The sequence below is a fragment of the Ahaetulla prasina genome, chromosome 7, assembly GCF_028640845.1.
Source record: "Ahaetulla prasina isolate Xishuangbanna chromosome 7, ASM2864084v1, whole genome shotgun sequence".
Classification (NCBI taxonomy): Eukaryota; Metazoa; Chordata; class Lepidosauria; order Squamata; family Colubridae; genus Ahaetulla; species Ahaetulla prasina.
The window spans coordinates 66900969-66928670 of record NC_080545.1 but is presented as its reverse complement, the minus strand read 5'-3'; the positions used below and the strand labels follow the sequence as shown (position 1 = coordinate 66928670).

At 38.2% G+C, this 27702-nt stretch overlaps 1 protein-coding gene across 1 annotated transcript in view; it reads left to right on the top strand.

Annotated features, from left to right (window-relative positions):
- The window catches only part of CACNA1I (calcium voltage-gated channel subunit alpha1 I), a 381909-nt gene that overhangs the window by 284714 nt on the left and 69493 nt on the right, over window positions 1-27702 (top strand). Inside the window, exons 8-11 of the mRNA XM_058190911.1 lie at window positions 1655-1961; window positions 5234-5643; window positions 20784-20935; window positions 23946-24131. Of these exons, the coding sequence (XP_058046894.1) occupies window positions 1655-1961; window positions 5234-5643; window positions 20784-20935; window positions 23946-24131 (1055 nt within the window). The remainder of the gene's footprint in view (window positions 1-1654; window positions 1962-5233; window positions 5644-20783; window positions 20936-23945; window positions 24132-27702) is intronic.

Genomic DNA, 27702 nt, shown 5'->3' with positions numbered 1-27702 from the left:
TGTTTTTTAAAAACAAACCAGAAGTACAAAAGTTTTTGATTTATTTATTTTTTACTAGAGAATAAAAACAGGCTTACAACCTAAATTATCTTTATCTAATCTGGTGCTTTCCTGTAGTGTGTGTGTGTGTGTGGTTTTAGCAGTGTTAAACCCATTTGAGGCTTATGCTGTAATATTTCTGTTGCATTTCTAGACTTTCATCCTAAAATGGCAGGAAACTGTGGCAATCTTACAACTAAACTTTGACAGTGGCAACAGAATGAATTACAGGTTCTGAGGAAAGGATTTTGCAATCCTTGGATTCTAGATTACCAGGGGTGAAATGCTCCCAGTTTGGACCGGATTGCGCGATCCGGTAGCGATGGTGGCAGATGGTTCAGAGAGCCGGTAGCAAAAATCCCTGCCCCCTCCACCCCAGCTGAGCCGCACAATCATCAGAGATTTTTTTTTACTTTTAAAAGCATTTTTTCTTCCACCGAAAAAATGCTTTTAAAAGTAAAAAAAAAGCCTCTGATGATCATGCGGCTCAGCTGGGATCGTCAGAACCCTTTAAAAGCATTTTTTTACAACCTCTTCAGCTGAAGAGGTTGTAAAAAAATGTTTTAAAAAGTTTCTGGCGATCAGGCAACTCAGCTGGGATCGTCAGAACCCTTTAAAAGCTTTTTTTCCTTTGGCGATCTCAGCTGAATTGCCTGATCATCACAGGTTTTTAAAAGCATTTTTTACAACCTCTTCGGCCAAAGAGGTTGTAGAAAAAATGCTTTTAAAAGTAAAAAAAGAAAAAAAAGTTGGCCACAGCCACCCAGTACCCCACGCACACTAAGCCACGCCCACAGAACCGGTAGTAACAAATTTTATGTTTCACCCCTGCAACACACACACACATAAACACAAACATCAGTGTTTCATTTATTTATTTATTTGTCAATCATATATAAGATAACAGGTAAAAGTATAAACATAATTTGGATACATGAAAAGAGTAAGTAAAAAAGGAATATTAGGACAGGGACGGTTGGTACATGGGTGCACTTATGCACGCCCCTTACAGACCTCTTAGGAATGGGGTGAGGTCAACAGTAGACAGTTTAAGCTTAAAGATTTGGGGGTTTGGGGAAGAAACTACACAGTCAGTGCATTCCAGGCATTGACCACTCTGTTACTGAAGTCATATTTTCTGCACTCAAGTTTGGAGCGGTTTACCTTGAATTTGTATCTATTATTTGCTCATGTATTGTTGTGGTTGAAGCTGAAGTAGTCATTGACAGGTAGGACATTTGGTAGATAATTTTATGTACTATGCTTAAGTCAGATTGAAGTCTGCGTAGTTCTAAATTGTCTAAGCCCAAAATTTGGAGTCTAGTGGCATAAGGTATTTTATTGCAAGCAGAGGAGTGGAGGACTCTTCTTGTAAAATATCTCTGGACTCTCTCGATTGTATTTATGTCTGATATGTAGTGCGGGTTCCAGTCAGATGAGCTGTATTCAAGGATTGGTCTAGCAAATGCTTTGAATGCTCTAGTTAGTAGTACAATATAATAATATAAAAATATTATATAAAAATATTATGCCTTTTTTTAACCTTTAATCACCACCCTTACATACAAACACCCGCCATTAATGCTTTATCCATGTCTTTTCTCTTGTTTCTTAGGTGGGCTCCTTTTTTATGATCAATCTGTGCCTAGTAGTCATTGCCACTCAATTTTCCGAGACCAAGCAACGAGAACACCAACTGATGCAAGAGCAGCGAGCACGATACCTGTCCTCCAGCACTGTGGCCAGCTATATGGAACCAGGAGATTGTTATGAAGAGATCTTCCAATATGTCTGCCACATTGTTCGTAAAGCTAAGCGTCGTACCCTTGGCTTCTACAACAGCCTGCAGGATCGTCGTCTTGGACAAACAGAACCAGGAACTGCCAAACAGAGAGTGAATGGAAAAGGCCGGAAGCAATACTGTAAGGTTTATAAACTAAGCCTGCCAAATTAAGGGGTGCAGGGTGGGGAGTATAAATGGCAATCTTAAGACCCTCACTGTAAATCAGACTACAGATAGTTCTTGACTTATGACCGGTCACTTAGTGACTGTTCAAAGTTATGATGAACCCCACCCCCCAAAAAAGTATTTATGATCCCAATTTGAAGTTCTGATGGCTGCTGTCCCACAGTCACATGATGCATTTTGGGCACTTGGCAACCAGGCCACATTTACATCCATTTGCAGCATTTCATGATCATATGAGCATATAATATATGACTTTTTTTGCTGAAACCCAGCATTTACTTCCAGATTCCAGCAAAAAAATCAAAACAGAAAATGTGTTCATTTAATGATTGTGGATTCACTTAATGACCATGATGATTCGCCTAACAATTACTGCAAAAAAAAAGTCATAAAATTGAATTGGTCACTTAACGTCTGGCAGGACTGTCATTCCTGACTTCATTAAGGTCATAAGTCAAGGTATCAGTCATTAGACAGTCCTTTTCCAGATTTTTTAAAAAAAAATATTATAAATTTTCCATTTAAATTGTACAAATGTCTTTATAAAATGCATTTGTATATCCAGTTTCTATTAACTGGAAACATATGGAAAGTGTGAGCACTTTGAGAAGAAAATTGCATCCCAAAATTCAAAGAAGGATAGTTGAATCCTGATTTGTATAATAGCCAAAAAAATTAAAACAGGATTACTTAATGAAGAATGGCGACTGAACAACATTATGTTCCATCCCTATTTAAAACAATTGTTATATCTAGATTAATGGAAGGTACTATATAGCAGTGATCCCCAAGCTTTCTGGCTCCCTGGACCGGCAATAGCAGCCATGGTGGCGGTGGCAGCGGGGGGGGGGATGGTTTTGCATGCACGACCTAGCTCCTGTCCATGTGCAAATGAAAGTTTTGTGCACTCACATGCTGCTTGTGGGGCATGGAGTTTGGGGACCCCTGCTATATATGACGAATAAAACATAGGAGAATATATTTAAAAATTTACATGTTTAGTTGGTACGTTATTGGATATATTATGTGCAATTCTTGATTTAGCAGCATAGAACGATACAGAATATGAAGTTGGAAAATATAAATACAACTGTGCAAATTACTAGCTTTTATGAAAAGGATAAGAGGCAACTATAGCAGAGATCATTCATCTTTTCAAGCATGATTTTGTACAATGGCATGAGATACCACCATCATCATCATCATCATTATTGTTATTGTTATTATTATTATTATTATTATTATTATTATTATTATTATTATTATTATTATTATTATTGATCAGCTGCAGAAGGCCACCTTACTGGGATCTGCTCGCATAATTCACCGATACATCACGCAGTCCTAAACGCTTGGGAAGTGTTCGACTAGTGATCTGTGATACGAAATCCAGCATAATTATCTTGTTTGCTGTGTATACTGTCATTTTGTGTAAATAAAATAATAATAATAATAATAATAATAATAATAATAATAATAATAATAATAATAATAATAATAATAATAGAATAATAAAATTATTATGTAGATGTAGAAATTTTAAATGTAGAAATTTCACAAGACTGGGAACTCACCAGTAGAGTCTTGTGTGATTTTATTGACAAAGCTAAAAAGTATTATTACAGTTGTTGTTTTTATAGGGGTAATCTATAATTAGTTTCATAGTCAAAGAATAATGAAAACTGAATAATTCAAGTCCTAATCAAGGACTTAAAAATTATTAAGGTAGCATCTGAGGATATAAGCAAGGTGTTTATGTATGTGTATAATATATATAATTGGTGCGATAAATTTTGAATGTATTAATGGACGTAAACTGCTTCAACTACTACCCTCAAAATGATGCACACCAGAACTAAACACAAGAACAGTTTTTTCCCGAACACCATCACTCTGCTAAACAAATAATTCCCTCAACACTGTCAAACTATTTACTAAGTCTGCACTACTATTAATCTTCTCATCATTCCCATCACCCATCTCCTTCCACTTATGACTGTATGATTGTAACTTTATTGCTTGTATCCTTATGATTTATATTGATAATGATTGTTTCCTGATGGCTTATTTATACCCTATGACTATAATTAAGTGTTGTATCTTATGATTCTTGATGAACGTATCTTTTCTTTTATGTACACTGAGAGCATGTGCACCAAGATAAATTCCTTCTGTGTCCAATCACACATGGCCAATAAAAAATTATATTCTATTCCATTCTGTTCTGTTCTATTGGACTAAAAATACTATAATTTTAATAAAGCATTTTGGTCCAATAAATTCAATTCCCAAATATTGGAGGAGTCTTCAGATATTGTTTCAAGGGCCCAGCAACGGTTAGTAGAACAGTGGATTTCTTTTTTTCCATAAGCATTAAACTTCAATCTGCAAGTCCCAATATTCTGCAATCTTTTCTCAATCTTAACATCATCTGTCATAGGGACACCAATGAATTATAATTGTTTGTTCTAGCCACTCTTCTCCAAAACGCCATGTGAGAAGATTGATATGCTGCCTCTTACAAGATTACCTTCATAACCACTAAAGTCTCATGTGATCTAGTGGCCTTTTTCCTGCAATGCATGTGGTTATCATTGAGCTATGGCCTTTTTTTCAGATCCTACAAAGCTATTTTAGTTGTTGTAAATCAGCAAAATGTGACTTTGCCAGTGCTACTTTAAAAAAAAATAATCATATGCTTGTCAAGTCAGATATGCCTTTCTAGTTCTGCTCCATTTGCCAAGATAAGCTTTTTTGGATGATTTGACATATTATGTAGTAGCAAAGTCAGACTTACCATATTTTATATGCACAATATATAATATTTGAAATATTTTTGATATGAGATCAATAAGGCTCCCTAGTTTTTAAAGAAACAACCTTTCAATATTTTTTTAACCTCCAATATGTTACATATAGGTCATGGCTCTTATTTAATGATTCTTGCAGTCTAGAGAATTATTCCATCCGTGCTACGTAGCTGAACACAATTGAGTGCAATCTATTGTGGCTGAAGTAGAGCGTATCTCTTAGAGACAAGCAATCTCCATTTAAAGTCTCTGATGAGATGTTTAACTCTAGCAGTTCCAGTGTTTCATTTTCTTCTTCATTAAAATGGCCAACAACCCATTTGCTTTGCATAATTAAATACTGAGATGCAGAACTGTATTATAAAAAGGACATTTTTAAGCCTTACATTTAATCTTTTTGTGTATTATTAACCAGCACGTTGCCGGAAACATTCTTCTATTGATTACATGCCTCAAGGACTTGGTCAGCCTCCTACCAAGACATTGGTCTCTGAACCCAGCAACTGCCCCAAATGTTACAAGGCCCAGCAGGAAACAACCCAAAGACTTTCTGTGCTTGATAGTGTCAATTCAGATCAGGAAGATGGAGAAAAAGCCTGCGACCAAGAGGGAGATGGCAGGAAAGGAGTCAAGGAGTCTAACACTGATTTGGAAAAAGAAGAGGATGATGGAGAAGAGAGAGGACAGCTCATGGTTTGCAATGATATGTGGCAAGAAGTAAGAGTCAAATTGAGGGGAATTGTGGAAAGCAAATACTTCAACCGTGGAATCATGATTGCAATCCTCGTAAACACCATCAGCATGGGCATTGAGCATCATGAACAGGTAAGGGACTGATAGGCACCTGGAAAAAAAATAATTCAGTATCCTGGGATAAAATTGTAAAGTTTCAAAAGGATGGATAATTATCATGTTGCAACCCCTAGGATATCTGTTGTGAACAGCAACATTGCATTACCCATATTCATTTACTTATCTTGGGAATTTGGCATCCTATGGGATTAGTGAGTTATAAGACCAATGGCCAACTGGAAGTTGGCAAACAGGCCGTTTCTGACCTCCGGAGGGCCTGGGGGGTGGGGAAGGCCATTTTTACCCTCCCCAGATTCCTAGAGAGGCTCTGGAGCCAGATGAGAGAGAAAAATGGGCCTTCCCCACCACCACCCAGGCCCTCCGGAGGCAGGAAACAGCCTGTTTCCCTACTTCTGGTGGGTCAGAAGACCCATAAATCAGCTGGGGAGCTGAGCTCATGTGCCCACTGATATGGCTAGGTATGCCACCTATGGTACACCATAGGTTCGCTATCACGGCTCTACCATATCACCACCACAAGTGCAATCACTGAATGAAGACTTTGTGGGATATAAATCTTACTGGAGGGTTGGTAGACTGAAGCCAGAATCTTAGAACTAAGATTCTATTGGTATTTGGCTTGAAAATGGGACAAATGAATTAGACAGGCATCTGTTGATTAATAGATCCAAAAACCATCCAGATTTCATCTTTAAATCTTTAATCTGAATGTTAAATAAAATTGATATAATATGAAAAAAATAAAAATATAGGTATTAAAAGTTTGTAATATGTAAACATTTTGAGAAAGAGAAGCAGAAAGAGTTGTACAAATTAAATTAGAGCAGTCAATGCTAAATTCAATGGCACCAAAGACTGGTGGAATCACATAAGAGTAATAGCTGTCATTGCATTTAACAAAAATTAAAATCTACTTGTTCTGCATTCTGGAAAATTTTTAGTGACATTTGGCTTGCAGGGATGCTAATGACTGCATATTGAGCTATATATTGTAGTTTTCAGATAAAAGCTGAACAGTGTTTTTTAAGATTATCAAGACTTAGTTAAGTGAATGTGTTCCCTTCTAAGCAAATGTAGCTTCATTTAAGAAAAAAAAGAATAAGAGAATGTCCTGAACTGAACTTACTCTTCTCTAGTTCCAACTAATAGTTATTCATATTCTTTTATTTTCTTTTGGTTTTCTTTATTCTTTGTCCTTCTGTATTTGGCCCTCATATCAAACATATATCTTCTTTTTGGCCTTCTCAACTGCCCATTCCTTCCCTGCCTATTCTTGTCTTTGCCACCTCCTCCTCCTACCTCTCTCTCTCTTTCTGTGTCAATTTTCCTTCATTAGCTAACTGAAATCCTTAGTCTATTTGGCTTGCTCAAATATGCTCTCTGGGGAAACTGCAGGCACTTCACCCTCTGCTCAAAGCAAATCCATCAGCTTGCCACTGTTTCCAGCTTAATTAAGAGACAGAGAAGCGCAGCCTGTCTGAACAGGGTAGAAAAGAATCAGGTGAACTGAGCTCCAGAAAGGTTTTTGCTTCTCCAAGTCACAGAGTGGTCAAGAACCACCATTCCTGTGTGTTTCTATCTGATGAAGAATGGATTAATGTCAGAAAGAAGTGGTTGTATTCTGCCATCCATAAATGTGGCTCTCTCTCCACGGTCCAAGCCCTAGCATTTAATGATTGGTACCATTTCACTGTCACTTGAGTGGGCTGTAAGTCATCTATGACAAACCTCAAATGTTTGTACTGATAGTCTAAAGCTCAGGGGGTGTAGCTGACTGCAGTGGGGGCAGGGGAGCAAGCTGTTTTGAAAGCAAATCTATGAGGCTCAAAAATTTGCATTAGAATCTTTATAATTCTAGCCAGAAAAAAGGAGCTTGACAGGCCTTGTTCTTGCAAAGGTTATTTTAGAAGTGGGAACAATGCACTAAGAGATTGTAAATGCACAAATGATGACTGTACTTATTATCTTTAAATGGTTCAGCCCTGAATGCCATATAATAATTTCATTAAAACAAACAAGCAAGTAAACATCGCCTGCAGGCTTGGAATCTAAATAGAGGCAGTTCTGAGAAAATGCACTAATCCAATTTTTAAAGGGTTTTTACTTCAATTTTCCCCCAAGAGTTGTTTTGATTTTTTTTCCACATCATACAAGAACAGCCTTAGTTTGGCCTCATGTAAATTGATGGGCACGTTTCAGTGTTAAATGTTAATCATCAGCAGTTAATTTTTGCAAGTTACTTCTGGTCCTCCATATAATATATTTCCAGTCATTGAATCCTAATATACTGTAGATGGTCTGTGGAAAGCTTATTTTCTGACTACTTTTAAAACAAATTATGCATTCTGACCCTATGCAACATATTTACCTAGGGATTGCAGAAGTTATAATCAAATATATTTGGAAGGAAGCAAGTTAGAAAGGTTGAATAGGATAATTTTGCACATAGTAATACTATTCCAGCCCCCTCAAAAACATCTCCTGAGATGTTCCCTTTTTCGGCAGTCTTTTTCGACCTGCTGTCCTCTAAATTAATTAGATTACAGCATATCTGTAGGACATCAGGTTGAAGAAGACTGTCTTTCATAATGTTTCAATATATCAATAAATGGGGTCAATGATAATACTTTTTTTTAAATGTGTGTGAGCAGCATGGTTGCCAAGTGGTGAAGACGTTCGCTTCCAAATCAGAAGGTTGAGAGTTCAATCCTGGACAGATGTTTCTTTCCTAGGGCTCAGAGAAAAAAAAATGTGCTGTGAGCTCCTTGTAGGTGTCAGAAAGGGCATCTGGCCAGTAAATGCTCAGCTCCATCTAGTCACTCTGACTTTACCCCAGATTAAGGGATTACAACATCATTAAGAAGGAGGTGTTTTTTAAATGATAATATTGTTTTGTGTATATATGATTCGGGGTGAAATCTAAAAATTTTCCCTACCGGGTCTGTGGGCATGGCTTAATTGGTGGGTGTGGCTTGGTGGTCAGGTGACTGAATGGGCATGGTCAATAATGATAATAAATAAAAATAATAAAGTATACAAAACGTGGGAGGCCCCGGTCTACCTTCTTTAAAAATAGAGGCACTGGTCTATTAGCTGCCTACAGCACTGATCAGCTGTATTGCAGCCTTTTGAAGTGCCGCGGCAGTCATTTAAGGCCATTTGCAGCTATATCACCACCGAGCGCTTCAAGGACAGAGAAGAGGAACAGCAAGGAGTGGGCAGTGGGTGAGGCAGGGATTTTTGCTACCGATTCTCCAAACTACCTGCCCCCATCGCTACCGGATCACGTGATCCGGTCCAAACCGGGAGCATTTCACCCCTGATATAATTTCTGCTATTGGTTGAGCCTAATTCTACTCTACTCAAGCCCTTGGTTCCTCAACTGATATGTGTGCTTGCTTCAGTGCTGATATTCTTTTGACCATTATTCAGATTTCTTTTAAGAAATTTTAAAGTTTAGCTAATGAGACATTTGTTTGATAACTTATTTAAAAATCTATGTGTTATTGGTGCTTACTGAAAAAAATATACCAAAGATGTGGGAAGTAACTCTGTAATGGTATTCATTCATTCATTCATTCATTCATTCATTCATTCATTCATTCATTCATTCATTCATTCATTTCTATAGCCTCCATTATCAGTCAGTGACTTTGGGCAGTTTAAAATTCAAAGAAATAGATTATAATTAAAATACTAAAAACACATTTTAAACAATAAAAAATAGAACAATATAATTTTAAGCCAAAACATCTAAAACAATTTATCTATGTTGTATGCTATCCAAATTATAAATTTATTGCTCCTACAGTATTTTAAAGATGAATGGACATTTCAGTCAAAATTTGTATCTATGCTTACTTTTTCCAAATGCATATCACCTTCAGGTTTTTTTAAAAATCTATATTATTAATTCTGTTCTAATTGAAACCTCTCTAATCATTAGTTTGCAGAAATATGCACTGCAACTATATCTCCGAAAGTGATAAATTTCAAAATCCTATGAGTTGATTATCACAAGGTAAAGGATTTAAGAAAACATACCAATGAACTTCTAAACCTAGATGTTTTTCTAACAAATAATAGCATTCTAGGAGATAGCTGATATCTTGGGAATTTATGACTGATACAGTTAAGGATTTCACATGTAAGCAAGTCTTGTTAACAGGGCAGCAAAGCACTGCTGCCACAATGTGAACAAGAAAGAATGTTGTCATGACAGAGAAGAGAGTGACAGGGTCAGTAATCCCTCAATTTAGTCACCTGTTGCAATCTGAAGATTCCTCACCATGATTTTTATGACACTGTAACTTCCAATGCATTTGCTTTGAGTTCAGGTCACTTCTTACTGTTTCATTTACATCTGCTATAGTATAGCAAATAATGTCCTGCCTGCCTCATCTCCTCTGCATACTAATTAGTCTGTTTTGAAATCTGAAATATTGGAAAAAAATTCTTCATCCCTATTGTCCTTGTCCTACCTTTAATAAAATTCAGCAAAAGCTTGAAAAGGCTGTTATCATTTTGCTCTTTATAGAATCTTCTGGCATGCCTGGTACCTGTTTTGTTTAGAACCAGTAGTGGGTTGCTACTGGTTCACCCTGGATCGGGCCAACTGATAGCAGCAGGAGGTTCCGCCCACCTTCCTGGATGCTTCTGCACATGTGCAGAAGCGTCACGTGCCTGCGCGTGTGCCCATGAGCAAACCAGTAGTGACAGGATTTGAAACCCACTACTGTTTAGAACAGGGGTGTCCAACCTTGGTCCCTTTAAGACTTGTGGACTTCAACTCCCAGAGTCTTTGCTGGCTGAGGGACTCTGGAAGTTGAAGTCCACAAGTCTTAAAGGGACCAAGGTTGGAGACCCCTGGTTTAGAACATTTCAAGGTGAGACATGGCCAGTTATTCAGCTCCATGCATTACAAACAATGGACCAATATCTACTAAGTTCATCACATTTTCAGTTGCAAAGAAGTCAGCACAGTTAAAGCATTGTCCATAATACTAAAGATCTAAACAAGAACTGGTGTTGTAAGTATAAGAACCCTGGAATTGGCACAGTTACTATAGTTTGATAGTCCTGTGAACTATCCTGTGTCCTATTGCAGACACTCCTGATAGCCAGACAGTGGAAAGAGAAAATGTAGGAACAGGCAAGCTGTGACTATGGAGGAATAAAATGAAATAGTATATTGTATGTGTATATATGAATATATATGAATATCTATATTCATAGTCTGAAATCCACTGTGAATCAGATAGTATGTGCATTTGCCTTTTAAGAGAGCCTTGATTGATTAGGATGACTGCTTTATATAATAAGCATTAATCTAGGCATCTTAGCCTAAACTAAACTGATGTTCAGTTCAGAGGAGAGCAATATTAAAAAAAGAAATAGTGTTGTTCTTGTTGTTGTTTTTTAAAAAAGGAAAGATCTGACATAAAAGAAAGATTAAAGAACATGAAATAGGTAACATTTTAATTGGTGGTGACTGAAGGGAAATGAGAGTCTGGATAATTACTTGCTAGTAAAAAGCTCTCAACACAAGACATACAAGGAAAACGTTATCCAGAGGAGGAGGAAGGAAGGAAAGGAAGATTTAGACCTGAAATAAAAGAATTGTTTATTTTAAATATATGTAAAAACCTGGAATAATGTACTATTAATTCAAAGCAGTGTTCTCAATCTCAGCAGTTTTCGGATATGTGGATTTAACTTCCAGAATTCCCCACCCAGCATGATCAGAGGCAAACCAGGATAATTTAAAATAGTTTAAAATCCCTTCTTCCGAGGGTTTCCCAGTAAAATAGCAATAGCAATAGCACTTAGACCAGGGGTGGGCTGCTGGGGGTTCACAGGGGTTAAATCCCACTCCTGGCTGGCCCTGCCCATCCTGCGGCCTGATTTGGATGAAGGTAAATGCAGGGTGTGCATGGAGATTGGGGGAGGGTGAAAAATGGGCCTACTGGAAGTTTGGGAAGGCCAGAAATGCCTGTTTCTGGCCTCCAGAGGGTCTCCAGATCTTGAGGGGACATTTTTGCCCTCCTGGAGGCTCAAGGAAACCCTCAGGAGTCCAGGGAGGGCAAAAATGCCCCCTTCCCACCGTTGTGCAGGAGGCCAACTAGGCCACGCCCACCATGGCCACACCCACCCAGCAACTGGGCAGAGGACCCCTTGTTAAAATTTTTGAAGCCCATCCCTGACTTAGACTTAGTCTTTGTACTGCTTCACAGTGCTTTACAGCTCTCTCTGCACTCAGTGCAGAGTCAGCATATTGCCCCCCAACAATATGGGTCCTCATTTTACCCACCTTGGAAGGATGGAACGCTCAGTCAATCTTGAGCCAGTGAAATTCGAACTGCCAAACTGCTGGCAATCGACAGTCAGCAGAAGTAGCCTGTAGTACTGCATTCTAACCACTGTGCCACCACAGTTCATAATATATTATAATAATATGTCAAGTACCATCAATCAGGCTGTACCTCCTGAAAAAAACCTGGTGAAATCATAGTGCTCCTCTTAAGAACTTCTGTCTTTAGCCCAGTCCTAGAGAAATATGAAAAGGAAATTGATTTGGGTCTTCTTACCCAAAGCCCAGAAATATCACACTTAACAAACATTGTGCCAATCCTAAAACAAGGGGTAACTATGCAATTGCACAGTCCTACATATAAGGAAGTTCTTAATGAAAAATTCCCTGAAGACAAATTCTAGATATAAAAATGAGAAGGCAAGGGAAGGCAATAATACTTGGACTGATAATTCCAAATAAAATTGATATAATCAGTTTTACTAGTTATTTACAACCTCTTTGAATTCTTGAATTTCAATCCATACTCAGGCTTTATTGAAGAAAGAACAGTTAGACAGGGATCACCTGTTTCTCTTGAGTAGCGTTCATAGATACCAAAAATCTAAAGCATTGGTATTCATAAGAAAAACAAAGCCACATAGTTGTATAGTAAATGGAAATGAAATCAGATATTTACCTTCAAATGTTTAGACATGGTCTTTTATGCACAGAGGGCTTAGACATTGTACCAGGTAGCTGAAACAATTTCAAAATTGTTGATGACAATTAAGATACTTCAGAACCAGAAGGATCATTGGCATACTATAGGGCAGATTCACCAAAATTTCATAATAAAACACACCTGCTCATTTGACTATAGATAAATAGAAATTGTCTATTTACTTACTATATGATTAGATTAGTATTGCAATTTCTATAAGAATCTGTGCAATGATTACATACTGCTGCCACACACACCCAAGAGGGACGTAAGAGCTTTCCTATCATAGCAGCTGAGTTTTTTTATAGCTGCAATGCAAATCAGTACAAAAGTAATATATTTTCACTTTATTAATTTTATTTTCTTTGTTTTACTCTTTATGATCTTTGATCATATTCAAACTACTTTCCTTCCTTTTATAGACATCTGTCCTCAAATTTATAAAATTTATAGGATGATCAAAAGTCAGCCCCTGACTGACTACTGACTCACCCATTCAAAGAAAATCTTCCAACTCTGATATTTTGACCCTAGACAATGAAATAGAAATCATATTGCAATTAAGCCCACCTTCAAAATTACAGTACCTCTGGTAGAATAATAAAGAAACAACTAGTTTTCACCAGATTGCAGTGGTGTGGCGGGGGGGGGGGGGAGAGCTGGGTTCCAGAGATGTATAAAATCATTGATCCAGGAATGGCACATTCCAGAAACTCCAGAACAGTGTTTCTGTCTAGATCAGGTACGTCCAATCCATGGCCTCTAGGCCACATGCAGACTTGGATGGCTAGTAATACACTGTATAATTTTTAAAAAAAAATAAAGTTTATTCATAAAGGTTAACTATATCATATATTTTATTTATGGCCCAAGACAATTCCTCTTCACTCAGTGCAGCTTGGGGAAGCCAAAGGTTGACATCTAGGCTATAGATCATTCTATTCCAGAGGCAGTTAGTAGTTTCTAGAAAAGAAACTTCTGATGTAGTGCCTGGTATTCTGGATATGATGTTATGGCTTTATGCACAATGGCATTTTGATAGAATGTTTTTAATTTCTTGATTATTTTAGATTGACTAATTGATTGATTACATACCATCAAGTTGTTGTCAACATTAGTAACCACATACCATGCTTCTTCAAAAAGAAGAGTTTGTGGATTAGTGTTTGGGATGGATTTTTTGGGTGGGTGGGGATTGATTTTGGAGGTATTGGTTGGAATTGGGTTTATGGTTTTTTAAATATATTTTCTTTCTAAGACTTAAGAACAGAATCCAACCCTCTGGGAGGCATACCACTATCATTGTCATCTTAAGTCCTCTAACGTTCTCCAAAACAAAAATAGCCTGAAGTTGTGCTGCTGAAATTGGTCATTTTGCTGTTCCCAGTGCTGGGAGGGACAGAAATGGGATGGTTGGGGAATATGGATTGCCTACTGCGGTTTTAAAATTAACTAAGTTAAACAAACCTTAAATCAGATTTTAAAATCTCATTAGTGATTTCAGAAATATTTTCTAGAATCTTTTGTAAGAGTTCCTTTTGGCACTTAGGTAATAAAACAAGTGATGATATCACTCTAATTATGCATCTTTGAAGAAATAGAGGACCTTTCTTGCCCAATAAAGCTGTTTTTCTCAAGCTTTGTAGGTGGCTGTAATTATGAATTACATTTTCCCCTTACTATTTTCCATTCTTTAGCTTTCTGCCTTAATTATCTCTTGTTCCTGCTGATGTTTTGACTTTAATTTATATATCACATTCACTGACAAGTATGTAGTGGCTTACAATGCAAAAAAGAAATAACAATTTATTTTCTGACGTTTAAGTTGTAATTTAATATAATAATTAAATGCAAATAAGCAATAGCTTGTTTCAGCAATACTTCAATTATCCATTTCATGCTTTTCACTTTGCTTCTCTTTGAATCATATTCTGTTTGTTCATTTTTCTTTCAATCCTTATCTCTGAGTTTGTTGCTTTCCACTTTCTTTTTCTGATTTCTTTTGTTTATTTAGTCCTCTGGATGTTCTTTTCTTTTTTCCCAGCTCTTTTGTACCATCATTTTCTGGTACAAAAAAGGTCCATTAGAAAAAGATAAACATGTACACAATTGGCTAGAAAAACCCATTGCAAGGAGGAATAGGGAGTGAGCAGGAACAAATGACCTTTTCTGTAATGGGCAGACAAGCATGACTTTTAAAACATCACTTCGTCACTATGGTACAGAAAGAACAAAACAGCAGCTACAGAATGTCAGTGGAAGGAAGGAGAACAATCTATTCTTATATTCTAGATGCCACATTCAGTTTCTTATGGTTACTGACATAATTGTTTGGATGGAATCAGAATGAGTACAGTATCTTTCATTTTTTTGTTTTTACCAAAATTCTGCTGTAGTACATTTGCGTGTACAGCTCACACATATAAACACACAAATAGGTGTACATCTAAACAAAAAGTTTCAAGTATCTTCAAGTACATATAAACAGAAAGTATCAAGAAAGTTCACCTGGATCATACTTGTATTTAGGTTGGGACAGTGCTACATTTTTTATTTCTAACTTTGTCATTCAGATTGTGCTTGCAGCAATTTCTTGATGTGGTTTATTATGTTTGCCAAATGGAAGAGAGCAGGGGTTTTCAAACATTTTTAGGATGTGGAACTGATCGTTTTTTTAAAAAGAAAATCAGAACTGTCCCAATTAAGAACAAAATTAGAGACAGAAAATTGGTTGAGCTCAAGTGACCTTTAATTCCCTTAATTTCTTAGTCATTTCCAGAACCCTAGGGTTTCATGCAACACAATATGAAAAACTCCCAGGAATTCTCATTAACTTATTCAATCATATGTAAAAAATGGGGGGAAGGGGTTTCAACTTCATGGTTGTAACACCATTTTTACTTTTTTTAAAAAATCCATCTGTAAACGTTGAGTAAGAGAAGCTAGAATCTAGACCCTCATTCCTGGTTTAAAAAGTCAGAAAATATGTTTAAATAAAGCATAGGGTGCTATGTTACCTGAAAATTAAAAGATTGGCCATAAAAGCTCAGGGCATCATTCTATGCTAAATCGAAAGTGGACCTAAGCAATTATGCCCCACTCTGGCTGGAAAAAGCAAAAATGGAAAGCATTCTACAAAATGATAATCCAAATTGAAGACAAAAGTATCACTCCATTGATTATACGCAATTATAATTTTTCAGTTAAACTGAAGACAACTTCTTCTTTTCCCATTCACTTTTTCAAAGATCAACTAAGAAGTAAAATACAAAATATGCTGTAATGTGATATGTGCTGTGGAGACTGATGCCAGAATGAAAACTGATATTTATATCCATAAAAATATACATCTCATAGTGAAACTCTTTTCCTGAATCATTTCAGATCAGCCAGAAAAAACACACTCTCTCTCTCTCTCTCACACACACACACACACACACACAAAGTGTCATATGTCATAACATTTTGCAAAGGGTAGGTGCACAGCGTTATTCTTTGAAAACGAAGAATTACAAAACTGCCTCTCTTCTGTTCCTTTGAAAGATCTTAACCCAATGGCTAAAATAGAATTACAGAATTGTTTAGTTAGTTCTGGTTTTAATAAGGAAATTGTACTTTAGCCAAGGAAAAGTCAGAGGTAACATATTCAGTGGAACACTCTCTGGGGCACATTGTTTGGAGTGTTTCTAGATTCAACTGTCTTTCAGGATACGTTCTTTAATAAAACAGTGCAATATCCACTGTGTATTTAATACAGTGAAATGTCATATACCAGTTATAGGGCTAAAAGTATAGATTAAATCTGAAAGGTCCTATATGTTTCATCATTTTTGAGTCTATCATGGATGCATGCCACAAGCCATCCTACCATATTGCTAATGTAATAAAACTTGGAAATCACACTACCATTTCAGAGTTAAAGTTATAAGTTTCATTTTGTTTTTGCTTTTTAAGTTTGGCAACTTCATGCAACCTTGGACAGATGTGCAGGAATGCTTGTTTTCAATAGCATTTAGGTAATGTACAAGCCATGAACCTCTATATTAGGGCTACAATGGTTACTTTAAGTTCAGCAGAGATTGTGTTGGCCAAGTATGTTGATTTAAAAATAAATGTGATGTCTTGCAGCTCCCCAGTTGAAAAATAGGGGAATGAATTTACTTTCTGTAGTTAATGCTTATCCCCTTCCCAGCTGAGGCCAAAGAGCTTCTACTGATTTATAAACATTAATTCTGTAATTAATGGAAATCATGGTCATCCCAAAAATAATGTAAAGGAATATATGAAAAAAGTGAAATATTAAGGAAGAAATTACTTCAGAAGAATGAGTTGGAAATTAGAGGAATACTGAGAGGAAGTAGTAGGCCAAAGCAGTCTTTCCCTAACTGTTGCCCTCCATAATTACTCAGCTGGATTTCCAATTTATTTAGAGACCACTTGATCACTCTCTGTGATCACAGGGAGGTAAAAAGAAATAGAATAGAATAGAATAGAATAGAATAGAATAGAATAGAATAGAATAGAATAGAATAGAATAGAATAGAATAGAATAGATTTTTTTATTGGCCAAGTGTGATTGGACACACAAGGAATTTGTCTTGGTGCATATGCTCTCAGTACACACAAAAGAAAAGATACCTTCATCAAGAATTCTAAGGTACAACACTTAATGATAGTCATAGGGTACAAATAAGTAATCAGGAAACAATCAATATCAATAAATCTTAAGGATACAAGCAACAAAGTTACAGTCATACACTTCATATGACGAATTTCTCACTGCTATCCAAAATGGCTAGTTAAAAAAATAATAAAGCAGAAAGCTTTATACTTTGCATATTTCTTAAAAGTAAATTGTATTATTGCAGTGTACATTCCTAGGTTTCAATCATGACATAGCAAGTCAGACTGAAACTGACTTAAGAGTTGTGTGTCTGTGTGTGTTTCATATTGCTAAACAAACTTGGAGCAGATGGAAACTGAATCAATCATCCCCACCCTCCTCTAATTCTGTTTTTGATTTTGTATTTAGGGGAATTGGGAATCGCAATCAAATCTCTAGCATGGGAAAGTGTACCATTTCCTTACATGCACCCTTTTTGCCATATTAGTATATTAGTATAATATTCAAATTAGTGTAATTATAATTAGTATAATTCAAATTAGTATAATGTCACTGATCGCGATTCTACAATGAAGTATGGAATTGAAATAGGAAACCATGGAGAAAATAAACATTTTTGGGCAGCAGTTGTCAAAATCACTTGATGAAATAAAGAGGTGTTTTTGTGAACAAAGCATTCAGGAACTGGGATTGGTAATGCTGAGAAAAAGATTGGAGGGCAGGTAGCTAGGGAATTGATCCTTCTGTTCATTCAACTAAGTAGAAGTGCATTTTTCTATTTCAGTGAGTGACTGTTATTTGTAATTTCCTGGATGGCTTTGAAGTAGCCTTTCCCAAATTGGTATCCACTGAATATAATTTCCATGATCTTAGCCATGATCTTCCATAATCATGGAATACAAAGAATGAGAATAATAGGAATTGTAATCTAAAACATCTGGACTAGGAAAGGATGGTGTAAAAATCCTAATCCTGATCCTAATTTTCTATGCACCCAAGGTTTAATAATTTTATTCACTAGCTATAAGTAAGAAACATGATCGCAAGAAAAGACTTAATAATTATTCTGTGTAGAACACTTCTAGTTCTGAAAGCTACTTCACACATTTGATGAAATGAGCTGCAGCTCATGAAAACTTATGCCTTATAATAAAATGTGTTACTGCTAAATGTGCTATCAGACTCTCTGGTTCTTTCATTTCTGGTTTCTATATGGTTGTAATCCCAGTCTATACTATTCACATATAAACTAGAAGCAACATGAGTGACTTTCAGCAATTTTGCTATAGATTTCATAGAATATTGTAGGTATATTGTATCATCATTATCATTACCATCATGCCTTTCATCTATATGGTACAGTAATATACATACCAGTGGTGGGTTTGAAATTTTTTTACTACCAGTTCTGTGGGCGTGGCTTGGTGGGCATGGCTTGGTGGACGTGGCAGGAGAAGGATATTGTAAAATCTCCATTCCCTCCCCATTCCATGGGAAGGTTACTGAAAAATCCCCATTTCCTCCCAATCAGCTGGGACTTGGGAGGCAGAAAATAGATGGGGGTGGGGCCAGTCAGCATTTTTACTATTAGTTCTCTGAACTACTCAAAATTTCTGCTACCAGTTTTCCAGAACTGGTCAGAAACTGCTGAAACCCACTGTTGTGGCTCCCGCCCCCGAACCTGGCCCCATACCCGAAAGTGCCTTGGAGCCAGGCCTGCTTCCAGAAAATGACTCGGAGCCGGGCCTGCTGCCAGAAAGTGATTTGGACAGTGAGGGGGAAGGGTCATCAGGACTTACCTTGGAAGCACCAGCCTCCCTGGATCAGCTCCAGGAGCCAGAAGCAGGCCAAGCGAAAGGGATAACGAGGCCTCCTTCTCCTGATTCTTTCTCCCCCCAGGCCACGTCTGCAGACCCAGCTGACAGCAATCAGGCTTGGCTCAATCCCAGGTTTCGTAGGCAGGAGAGAAGAGAACAACAGAAGCAGGGGAGGGGCAGGCCTAGGAAGTGTTGAGTCATGGAGCCACACCCCACAGAATATAAAAGGCAGCAAGAGCTGGTGTGTCTCTTTGTATCAGGCAAATCCACGGATTGACTAGAGCTGAAGGGTTAGCTATGAGAGAATGACTATCTCACATCAGTGGTAAAATCTGAACCAGTTTGCCACCAGTTCACTGGTTGCACATGCGTGCTGCACGCCAAACGTGTGCTGTGCGTGCGCATGCACAGTGCATGCTAAACACGTGCTGTGTGCACACACATGCGTGCTGTGCACCAAACACGCTGCACGCATGCGCAGTACATGCCAAAAGGAGGCTTGGGAAGGTAAGTAGAGCAGCGAGGAGAGGTTCAGCTGTGCTGCACGATTTAGATTCATTGGAAAGCAGGATTGCCTGCTTTCTAGTGAATCTAAAAGCAATTTTAAATCATGCGGCACAGCTGATCGTCAGAAATACCAATTCAGAGAAACTGGTAGCTTTTTTTTAAACTACCGGTTGGCCCAAACCGGTAGTTTTTATCATTACCGGTTCACCCAAACTGGTACAAACCGGTAGCATTTCACCACTGCCTCACATTCATCCAGTAAACCTTGATAGTTAAGGACATTTAACAACTATGTTACACTGGCTATCTGACTGTAGTTCATAAATAAAACAACTTCCTATGGACCTACATTATCGCTTTCTATAATATTTATGTGGACTAAGTATATGATCTTGGTAATTTCCAGATTAGGTTAAATACCACAAAGCCCTATTGTGCCGTATAACACAAGTCACATTTTTTAAATATTTCCTCAGCTTAATTTTGCACCTCCTTTCTGGGTTACCCTTTTTCTTTTTTTGGTTGCTACATTTTAACAGGTCACGGCTTACTGAGGCCTAATTCAAAATAGAAACACATAATAGGGCCCATTATGTTGCTAGTAGATGAATGCCAGTAGAAAGAATGGAGAAAATCAGAGTGGGAATAATAAAAGATGAAGAAAGTCCTTCTATCCTCCCAACTGGAAACACATAAACCTGGTGCTTTCCGTGCAATGACCATACCATAAAGTAAAAATGGAAATATTTTGATAGAAATATTCTATCATGAAATAATTATAAATGATTACTGGGACAAAAATAGCAAATCCAACCTCTACTTCAAAATTGGAGGAACTTCCACAGTTCTCAGTTGCCTTCAAGTACTGAGCAGTTAAATCGTTTTTTTAAAATGAATAAATTACCAAATTAATAGACACTGCAGTGCTGGAGTGAAAGACCACACAAATTAGAAAGGAGATTAATTAAAAAAGGGAAGAAAGGAGGGGAAAATATCAACATTCATTACATGTTGGAGACATGGTAGCTTTAGAGGTTTACATTCATTGTACACTTGGAGGAAGATATTTGAAAGGCTCCAAATGCCGTTTTTTTTCAACGCAGATGCTCCCATTTCCTGCATCCCATGCAGAAAAGTATGTGACATTTCCTAAATGCATTTGATGTTTTGGCTTCTTTCTTTTGCCTATAGCCAGAAGAGCTGACAAATATTTTGGAAATTTGCAATGTTGTATTTACCAGCATGTTTGCCCTGGAGATGATTTTGAAACTTGCCGCCTTTGGTCTCTTTGATTACCTTCGCAACCCATACAACATTTTTGACAGTATCATTGTCATCATCAGGTAATGACAATTCAAATCTCTATTGAATCGATAATGAAATGTTGCATAACAGCAGTGGATGATGATAGCTAGCTTCTTGCCATCCAAGTTAGAGTAGATCAAAGCTAAGTCGTATCTACTAATTGTAAGTATGTGTGTGCCCATATTGTGATAATTCATATTATTTTTAAACAAATCCATTTCGTCCAAGGGTGAGGATTGGGATTGGTGATTAGTAGTGATGAATTATGTTTATCATTATTTTGAACTAGCCTTTGAAATGAATATAGTATAATTACCCAAATATATGTGTATAGTTAGGCAACCTGAAGATTTGATTATATTTCAAATTTTGCCACCAGATTATCAATTATATTCAGGATAGTCTATGTTTACTTATTATTAGATACTGCCTTTACTATTTTATATAAATAAGGTGGTAAACATATCTAATACTTCCTCCTCTTCCTATTTTCCTCAGAACAACAAACCTGTAAGGAGACTTGGGCTGAGAGAGAGTGACTGGCCCGAAGTCATTCGATCAGATATTTGTTCTATAAATGAATGCTGCCAAATGTGAAAGCAGAAATATCGTGTTAAATCCTTACTAAATATTTTTCCAGTTTTATAGTGCTATATTACAGGATCAACATAACATATAATTTGTGCAAAACTATAAATATAACTAGATTAGTCCTTGTTTAATGACCATAATTGGGACCAGCAACTCTGTTGCTAAGCAACAGAGTTGTCAGGCGAGCCATTACATGACTGAGACTTGTGATTTTACTGCCAGCTGCTCTATTGATCCTGCTTGTCTGAAATTAGTTGTGAAGCATGCAGATAGCGATCACAGGACCATGGGACGCTGAGACCTCAGTAAATGCTCACTGACTGCAAAGCACACAAATCTCAGTCATGTAACTGTGAGGACACTGTGAGGGCCACAAGTGCTAGAACCTGTCAAAAAGTTTTTTTTTCAGGACCTTTGTAACTTTGAACAGTTGCTAAAGAGAGCCTTTGTTAAATCGAGGTTTACCTGTGAAGTAAAATGTTATTCCTACATGTGGCATTCAGTTTCTATCTCTTCTTTCTATATTCAGAATTCCTGTCTTTAGAAACCTACAAAACTGCCTTAATCTATGGTTAAACAATGGCATTTCCTCTGCATGTAGCCACTGCAGTGGTGGGTTGCTCTCAGTTCTGTCTGGTTCTTGAGAACCGGTAGTAAAAGCGGTGGGAGGCTCCGCCCACCTGCCCAGACGTCATAGTTGATGATCTGTGCATGTGCAGAAGTGTGCACACTCCCTTTGCGATACGGTAGTAAAGGTAAGTAGAACCCACCCCTGAGCCATAGCCATCGGTTTGACTATATTTAAAAAGAATTAGATGAATTTTTTAGATATAGAGGCTACTTTATTGATGGAAATGGCAGTCTTAATTATTGATCAGACACGTACATACATAGAAGAAGCAATGGCATTGCGTAGCAGGAAAGGACTTTGGAGATTATCTGATTCATTCCACTGCTCAGTGCAGAAATCTTTTCCATAGCATCCGTGATAGGTAGCTGGCTAGCTTCACTTTCACCACTTCCAATTAAAGAGAGTCCAGCGTCTTCCCCCAGGCAGTCTTTTCAATTGTTGAAAAACTCTTACTGTTAGGAAACTTTTCCTGATATCCCACAGAAATCCATTTCCCCATAATTTAATTTCCACAGTTTAAACCCATTGTGGTGTCTTCTGGAACAACTCTGAAAAAGTCTGCCCTGTCTTCTACATGACAGCCCTTCTGATGCTTGAAGACAGTTATCATGTCTCTGTAGACTCCTCTTCTCCAGACTAAACACACTCAATGCCTCCAACCATTTGTCTTACTTTTTTTTTCTTTCAGGACCCTAATTAACTTGGCTGCTTTCTCTGGACATGTTCCATTTGTCAATGTATTTTCTAAAATCCTGTGCTCAGAATTGAACGTATTGTGGTCCAATCAAAGCAGAATAGAGAGGAATAACTTCTCTTGATCTTGACACTATACTGAGCAATGGATATTTTTGCCTCTAGCCTCTTCACCTTCTCTTACAGCAAGGCTGTGAGCCTGCACTTGCAGCATGTTTAATTATTGTCATCTTTAGGGAAGAAACAAACACGGCACAGCCCCTGCAGGTCACAAGATCAGTTCATGTTCTTTATATGAACAATAAATAAAACAAAAATAAATGCCTCTCCTTTAAGTTCATCCACAGATCCCTGTTTCTTTATTCAGTTTGTTTTCTTTGAACTGCTTCCTTATATTTTTCCTGAAGTTGCTTCAAATAGGTTGGCAACAAATGATGCTTCAGTGGGCAACCAGTAGTGCAATGTGCGTCAGTAACATTCAGGGAACAGTCATCTGTGCTCTCCCTAATTCATCTTCACTTTGATCCGCTTTCTCTTTTATTCTTCCCTGCCAAAATCGTTTGCTGTTACTCTTTGCTCAATTAATGAACTTGCTTGTTCACCCCCTTCACTTCCTCAGATATAGATACACACACACACATGTGTACACACACAGAACAACAGCCCCCACCACCACATAAATATATTCTTAGACAAAACCACACACAAATACACCATTATTCAAAAGTATATTTATAAAATATATTTTGATCACAAATGCTTAAATCAGATATTGTTTTAATTGTATCAGATTGGACCTTCCAGGTCTTCTGGATTTCTCACCTTCCATAATATCAGTGGCCTTTCTAGTTAGGGTTTATAAAAGATCAAGGAAGCCTTTGGATTATACCAGAAACAATTGGATTATAGTTACCAGTGCATTTGATGGAGAAATTATACCTCTCTTACCCTCACAAATGTTCTCATGCATAAAGCCTGCTTGGAACCTAAACCTAGTGAAAGATGACTGAATGAAATGGGTTGTTTATTGAATCTCTTTTGAATCTCTTTTATTATTTTTCCAATAATTATTATGGTCTTAGCAGTTTCTCTCTCACTTTTGTGTGTCCTCTTCTGATTGTTTTTATCTGCAGCATCTGGGAGATCGTAGGTCAGGCCGATGGTGGCCTCTCAGTGCTGAGGACATTCCGGCTATTGAGGGTGCTGAAGCTGGTGAGATTCATGCCTGCCTTGAGGCGTCAACTTGTGGTACTGATGAAGACAATGGATAATGTAGCAACCTTCTGCATGCTCCTCATGCTCTTTATCTTTATCTTCAGGTAGGAAGATGCAATGCATGCTGAAGACAGTAGGGCCTGTATCAGAGGTGGATTTCAGCAGGTTCTGACCAGTTCTGGAGAACCAGCAGTGGAAATTTTGAGTAGTTTGGAGAACCGGTAGTAAAAATTCTGACTGGCCATCTATTCTCTGCTTCCCAAGTCCCAGCTGATTGGGAGGAAATGGAAATAGAGATTTTGCAGTAACCTTCCCTTGCCACATCCACCAAGCCATGCCCACCAAGCAATGCCACGCCCATCAAGCCACGCCCGCAGAACTGGTAGTAAAAAAATTTGAAACACACACTGGCCTGTATAGGATGTGGTTTGCTTTTCTTAATGGAAGCAGAAAGATACCAAGGAACTAAAAAGTGAACATGAAAGATTAATATAGGGTGGGCTCCTTTTCTAGCTTAAATACTGAGAAAGGAAAACGTCAATAAAGGCAAATTAAATCTCTGAGCCTAAACCTGATTTCTCCATCTTGAGTGCTTTCCAGATGTACAGACTCAAGGTCCCAGAATTTTCAACAATAGTTATGCTGGCTGGAAATAGAGAGAATTTAACCTTATATATCCAGGAGTGCCCTAAGCCATCAGAGCAGTTCTAAGCTGTAACGGCTGATACCAGCTGCACCATTAATACATATAGTTAATGCCTTTATTTATTTATCTTCTAGAATCTGGAAGATGTACAACAAAACAAAAACACAAGGAAATAATAAATAAAACCTTTACAGTCCAGCTGTAAAACCCCAGCTGTACTTTTCCACACCGGGCCACCCCAATGAAGCTATCGAAGTGCTGTCCCGGTGTTTGGAAGCTGTACGGGTCTGGATGGGGAGAAACAGGCTCAAGCTCAATCCTTCCAAGACAGAGTGGCTATGGATGCCGGCATCCCGGTACAGTCAGCTGAGTCCTCGGCTGACTGTTGGGGGCGAGTCATTGGCCCCGATGGAGAGGGTGCGCAACCTGGGCGTTCTCCTGGATGAACGGCTGTCTTTTGAAGACCATTTGACGGCCGTCTCCAGGAGAGCTTTCCACCAGGTTCGCCTGGTGCACCAGTTGCGCCCCTTTCTAGACCGGGATGCCTTATGCACGGTCACTCACGCCCTCGTGACGTCTCGTCTGGATTACTGCAATGCTCTCTACATGGGGCTCCCCTTGAGGGGCATCCGGAGGCTTCAGTTAGTCCAGAATGCGGCTGCGCGGGTGATAGAAGGAGCCCCTCGTGGCTCCCGCATGACACCTATCCTGCGCAGACTGGCTACCTGTGGCTTTCCGGGTGCGCTTCAAGGTGTTGGTGACAATCTTTAAAACGCTCCATGGCATAGGGCCGGACTATTTACGGGACCGCCTACTGCTATCAAATACCTCTCACCGACCCGTGCGCTCTCACAGAGAGGGACTCCTCAGGGTGCCGTCAGCTAGGCAGTGCCGTCTGGCGACACCCAGGGGAAGGGCCTTCTCTGTGGGGGCTCCCACCCTCTGGAACGAACTCCCTCCAGGACTTCGTCAACTTCCGGACCTCCGAACCTTTCGTCGCGAGCTTAAAACACACTTATTCATCTGCGCGGGACTGGATTAGATTTTAAAGTTACTGGTTTTGATGGGTTTTTATTATTTATACTGTTTTTAATAATTTGGCTATAGAATAAGTTTTTTAATCGTTGTTTTAGTCTGTATTTATATGTATTTTAATTGCCTGTGAACCGCCCTGAGTCCCTAGGGAGATAGGGCGGTATATAAATATGAAAAATAATAAATAATAATAACAGTCACATAAGGTTAAGGGCTTCATGGAATAAAAAGGTTTTAATCACTTTATGAAAAGTAAGGAGGGGAAACATGTTCCAGAGACTAGGTTTGGTACAGAGAAAGTCTGCTGCCTGATCCAAGTCCAATGAACTTACCATATAGGGACACTGTAATGAGGTTCTGTCAAGATAACCAGACTGGATAAACAAAATCCATTTTGGCAAAGCTATATCCTATATATTCAGATGCTAAACTGTGCACCAATAAGTTGTGCTGGCTACAACCTATCTACTGCCTTCTAGACCAGCTGTAGCTTTCACCCATGTAGAGGTCTAGGACATCAATGTAGTTTGCAAAAGAAGGATTTTGACTATAACAATCAGATGTTGACTCCTTCAACCTTAGATCAAAAGAAAGGGAAATTAATTATAATTAAGATCAGTCTTTCCTAATCTGCTTTTCTGTAAATGTTCTAGACCAGTGGTTCTCAACCTTTATAGTGCTACGACCCCTTTAATACAATTCCCCACGATGTGGTGATCCCTTTAATACAATTCCCCATGATGTGGCGACCCCAACCATAAAATTATTTTCGTTTTCAATTTATCGCGCCTGAAGCCGTATTGGCTAGCGATCTGAACTGCTTGCGATTGCCTTGAGGACGGAGGCATTAAAGCGGAGACTCCTCCCCTATTAAGTTTATCACGCCTGAAGCCAGATTAGGCTAGTGATTGGGAGTGATTGCAGCTGGCTTGAGAGGGAGACATCAGAGCAAAGATTTCTCTCTTTTTTCGGCTAGCTATTTGAAGAGCCTGCAGCTGGCTTGTGGAGTCAACCATTGGAACGCGATTCTTCGACTCGCAAGTATACTTCCCATATTTCCGATGGTCTTAGGCGACCCCTGGCAAATCGTCATTCGACCCCCAACGGGGTCCCGACCCACAGGTTGAGAACCGCTGTTCTAGACCAATGTCCTATTGATATTTTGAATTATAATCTCCATCATACCATACCAGTATGGTCATACTGGATCAATATATTTATTTTGGTTAGGGGTGCTAAGAGGTGGAATCTGAAATATCTTGACATTCTCAGAGGAGGGATGCTGAGTAATATTAGCTAGTTACCTTTAGTGCCTTCTGTTCAACAACAATTACATCTTTCAGTATTTTTTCAGCTTAGCCAAATTTCTTTGCTTTTAAATTAAAAAAAAATGCAATAAGGCTAGAAGTTTAATAAATGAACAGTTAAAATGTGAACGAAGAAAATCAAAATAAATCTCACAATACTTCAAGGTAATCAATAAGTTTTGTTATTGTATTGGTTTTACTACTAGTGGTAGTAATGGTGCATTGAGAAATGAAGTTGATGGGTTGTTTTCGGGATATATCTGAGGAGGCTGACCAACATCATCAGTTATGAACACTAGAGGTTCCATTTTGGTCCTATTTCATAGGGTTGTTTTACATTTGGTGAAACTCATAAAGATTTCCCTGCATGTTTTGAAAGGGAATGATAGAATGTAAATAATTAAGATAATTGTTACTTAAGAATTTGAAAACAAGCAGACATTGATTGATGCTTTACAGTTTGCTTTCAAAAGTTGTGAGTGCTCCATCACTGGAGGCTTTTAAGAAGAGACTGCACAACCATTTGTCTGAAATGTTATAGGGCTATGATGGTGAACCTATGGCACACGTGCCAGAGGTAGCACGCAAAGCCCTCCCTGTGGGCACATGTGCTGTTGCCAGCTGCTCTTCTGGTTTTTGGTAAGCTGGTCTTCGCGGGCGCCTGAGTGCTGGAAAATGGCCTAAAAA